Raw genomic sequence first — 4275 nt, forward strand, 5'->3', positions numbered from 1 at the left:
CATCAAACGAAAATTTAGCTGAAAGTTCGTTACCTGGAACATCAGACAAATCTGCTATGATCCAAGTGTCCAAACCCAATAATGAGTTGGAAATTGAAAGGATGTGTGATTCAAAAATCATGTACAAGAAGTTCATTTAAAAGAGTCTTTTATAGAAATAGATCTAGAAAAGTGGATATTGCCATTAAACAATGCACCACGTCATGACCAAATTCAAAACGGACCCAATCAAAATTTAGAGATATCTGATGAAAGTTACCCAAAAGACGCAAATAATAGACATTTTTCCACATTTCACTCGAAAAGTAACGGCGAAACGCAACATCGAAGATGGCTAGTTTACTCCATTTTTCAAGATAAAGTTTATTGCTTTCCATGCAGACTTTTTTCACATTTACGGACACAGGTAGTTATGGAAGGATGTTGTGATTGGAAAGATTTGAGCCGAATATTACAAAGACATGAACAACGTCAAGGACACAAGGAATGCATGATTAAATGGATGGAATTATATAAAGCAATAAAATACGAAAAAACAATAGATAAGGATAATGAAAAATCGACTAAAGGTTCACAAAAGTACTGGTTTAACTTATTTGAAAGAATGATTGATGTAATAAACTACTTAGCTGTACACAACTTATCATTTAGAGGCCATCAAGAATCTCTTAAATTTAGCAATAGACGGAATAGTGATAATTTTATAGATTTATTCAAGTTGTTATCGAAATCTGATTCGACCCTACGAGAACACATGCATCGCATTAATGAAAAAACACTTACTCAACATTATCTGAGCCAAGACATTCAAAATGAACTGATTGCGTTAATGTCTAAGTCAGTAGTTGATGAAATCAGAGTTAAAAAAGCAAAATACTACGCCTTCTTGCTCGATTGTACTAGGGATGTCAGCCGCGTTGAACAAATGCCCATAATGTTAAGATTTTGTAACTCAACAGGAGAAATAGAGGAACATTTTGTTGGTTTTATTGTCGTCGCAGAAACAACGGGAGAGTACATAACAAAATCAATACTAGAAGAATTAGACAAAAATGGAACTAGACATTCAAAACTGTCGAGGACATGGGCATGATAATGGCGCTAATATGGGCGGTATTGATAAAGGTGTCAGAACAAGAATACTCGATATAAATCCCAGAGCATTCTTTACGCCGTGCGGATGCCACATCTGGAACTTACTTTAGTTGATGCCGCTAAATCTTCTGGAACAGCATAAAAAGTTTTTTAGTTTTGTTAATAAAATATTTGTATGTTTGCAAAATTAAGTAAGCGTTGGGACATCGTAAGAATTAAATTAAAATTGACATTAAAACCTCTTTCTGACACGCGATGGGAAAGCAGAATCGGAACTGTTAAAGCAATATTTCTGCAATTTGATGATGTTATAGAATGTGTGAATGAGCTGCAAACTATAAGTGATGATTCGAAAACTCTAAGCGACTGTGACGCAGTCTTGAAGAAAATAATGAGATTTGAATTTATTGTTGCGATACACGTATGGTACGAGATTTTACTACGTATCAACAATATAAGCAAACTATGGGAATCAGTTCAAGTCAACTTGAAAGTGGCTATTGATACTTTACGGTCATTTTGCAGCTAAATTCACAAATTCGCAACACAGGTTTTCACAGTAGTGTTACTCAAGCTCGATTATTTGTAGAAAAAAGTAAGTTCAAAATAGATTCAAACTTTAAAGAAAGAAGGTTAATCAGAAAAAAACAAATAAATGAACCCATTCAATCTTTGGAAAAGCAGTACAGAGTTAATTTCTTTAATACAATGATCAATGTCATTGTAGTCGACATCGAATGTCGATTTAAAGCACTTAATAACTATTACGAGCAATTTGGTTTTATTTATGACATCGATTATTTAAATACTATTTCAAAAGAAGACCTTCTCAAACATTGTAATAACTTGGGCATAATTCTTCGACAAAACGAACATAGTGACATACAACCATTTGAATTATACGAAGAACTGCAACTATTTAAAATGAATATTCCAGAGTCTGTAAAAAACGCGAAACAGTTACTTCAATACATAATAAAAAATAATTTAGAAGAAATATATCTATAGTATGATCAGAACAATATTTTAAAGACAAAATATAATAAAAGATGATCCTGTTTGCTATGATCACTTTGGCTATATGTCGGGGGACGCCATATATCCAATAGTGCTTATAGCAATCAGAATTATGAACACAGTTCCAATTAGCACAGCTTCCACAGAGAGAAGTTTCTCTACGTTAAAATTGATTAAAACGTATTTGAGAAGCACTATGAGCCAAGAAAGACTATCTGTATTATCCGTTTTGTCAATTGAAGCTGAAATGCAGGTAGCTATGAGGAAATACTTAAAAGGTTCAGCGAGGCAAAAAGCCGAGAAGTTAGATTATTTTAGATTATGTAATATTTGTTTATTTAATACATGTCAAGGTATGATTGGTGTACGGTTTGTTGCTAAAGACACTGCAGGATACAAAATGAGCGATGGGGGTACAATTCTGTATTATAACTATAATAGATCATATACTTCTCGAGAATGCACAGGCAGATTGTCAAAGATTATCAATAGTAGAAAGATTGGGAAAGCATGTCCCTCTCGAATTGTATCAACAGTTAAGAATGATGATCATGTGGTTGTTCACTACTGGAAGACGCATTTGGGACATCAAAAACTTATTCGGATTGATAAAAATTACAGAGAGAAATCAAAGGAATTTGTGTATCATTTGGTAATATACCTAAGCATCGTATAATAATAAATTACCACTGAAAGCTTTAGTCCCCAGTAAAGATTTGTGGAACAAGAAAAAATTTAAACCATACCGTACATACAAACACTCAATTGATTATATCAGAGTGAACCTTTGGGTGTGAATTTTCAGTATTGTTTCAAAAAATTCAAACACTGTTGATTATGAGCTTAAAAGGAAGATTATATGTTAATAACAATGACTAAGAAGCAGGCGGAAATGAAGGAATTTGGCACAGACAGAATTTGCTTTGAATGGACCAACTGTTACAATTACCAGTTTGCATACATTAATAAGGTTGATGAGTTTGGAAGCGGAGTTCCAGTTGCGTTTTTTTTTTTTTGCAAACAGACAAAATGAGAGTGACGTGTAAAATATTTTTGAAGAAATCTCTGAGGCAGTCGGTTTAAAATCAATATAAAGTCATTCATGACAGGTGACTGCCCAGTATATTTCAATGCTTGGTTATCTGTCATGGGTGTCCACAAGATAACGTAATGCTCTTGGCACGTGTCCAGGAGTCGGAAGAGGGCAGCAGCTGCCAAGATTGTTAATAGAGAAAGATGATAGGCTTAATTTATGAGAAATTGATAACATATAAAAATGATTTTAGATGAGAGGGAATTCAGGACTAGTTTAAATAAATTTTTTGATGAGCTTAAGGAGAGATGATGATACAAAATCATTTGTAACATTTTTTAGAAAAGCTTACTGCTACCGTGAAACTACATGGGCATATTGCTATAGGACATGTTCTTAGAAAGCCATCATATATCAAATCAAGAAACGAATCATGGGAAGGGAAAGTAAGAAAGACAGTAAAAGAACTGGATAAGGTCATTGATATGGTGTTAAGGACTGAAGTGGAAGCCTTTGTTACAGAAATAAAAGAATAAATTGAACTTGTATATCAACAAGACAGAGAGAGACAATAAAAAGGCATAAGAGAAGTGAAATATGAAGCAGATACAAATTATTTCCGATAAAACAGTGGAATGTACTCAATTCATTTGTGGTTACACAGGTAATCAAGCATGTAACAGTTCTTGTATGAGATGCGAAAAAAGTGCAAAATTTGCTTTCATACATATTCTTGCACTTGTGTAGACTATTTAATTAGGTCAATCATTGTTAGCACATCCACGCATGTGGAAACATTTTTCCCATCTGACACTGGCTTAAGCGTAAATGTTAGAAAGAGATATGGTGCAGATATATGAATATGAAATGACCGTAAAAAAGTTTCTTGGAATGTTAGTTCGTTGTACTAAATCAATTAAGTATTGAAAATTTCCGAAAGCATTAGAAATAACGGAAAGTTTCGAAAATATTTGCAATTGGCTAATGAACTTTATGAAGGCATTAGACAGAGCCAGATTTTCCTGCTGAAATTAGTGTACGTCGGCGACGCCACCGAAAACACAAATTAGTATGAAGGAGATGAAAACATTCAATTGACTACAGAAGAAAAATTTTAAAATTAATCTTTA

General features: G+C 33.4%; 1 protein-coding gene across 1 annotated transcript; it reads left to right on the top strand.

Moving 5' to 3' along the window:
• Window positions 1-412: 412 nt before the first annotated feature.
• On the top strand, window positions 413-1093 carry LOC113381867 (52 kDa repressor of the inhibitor of the protein kinase-like). Its single transcript, XM_026620527.1, has one exon. It carries the CDS (start codon window positions 413-415, stop codon window positions 1091-1093), a length of 681 nt encoding a protein of 226 aa, XP_026476312.1.
• Window positions 1094-4275: the final 3182 nt, after the last annotated feature.

Source organism: Ctenocephalides felis, unplaced genomic scaffold (genome assembly GCF_003426905.1).
Source record: "Ctenocephalides felis isolate EL2017-DRISC unplaced genomic scaffold, ASM342690v1 CF-g0.4_SCAFFOLD_03141, whole genome shotgun sequence".
Classification (NCBI taxonomy): domain Eukaryota; kingdom Metazoa; phylum Arthropoda; class Insecta; order Siphonaptera; family Pulicidae; genus Ctenocephalides; species Ctenocephalides felis.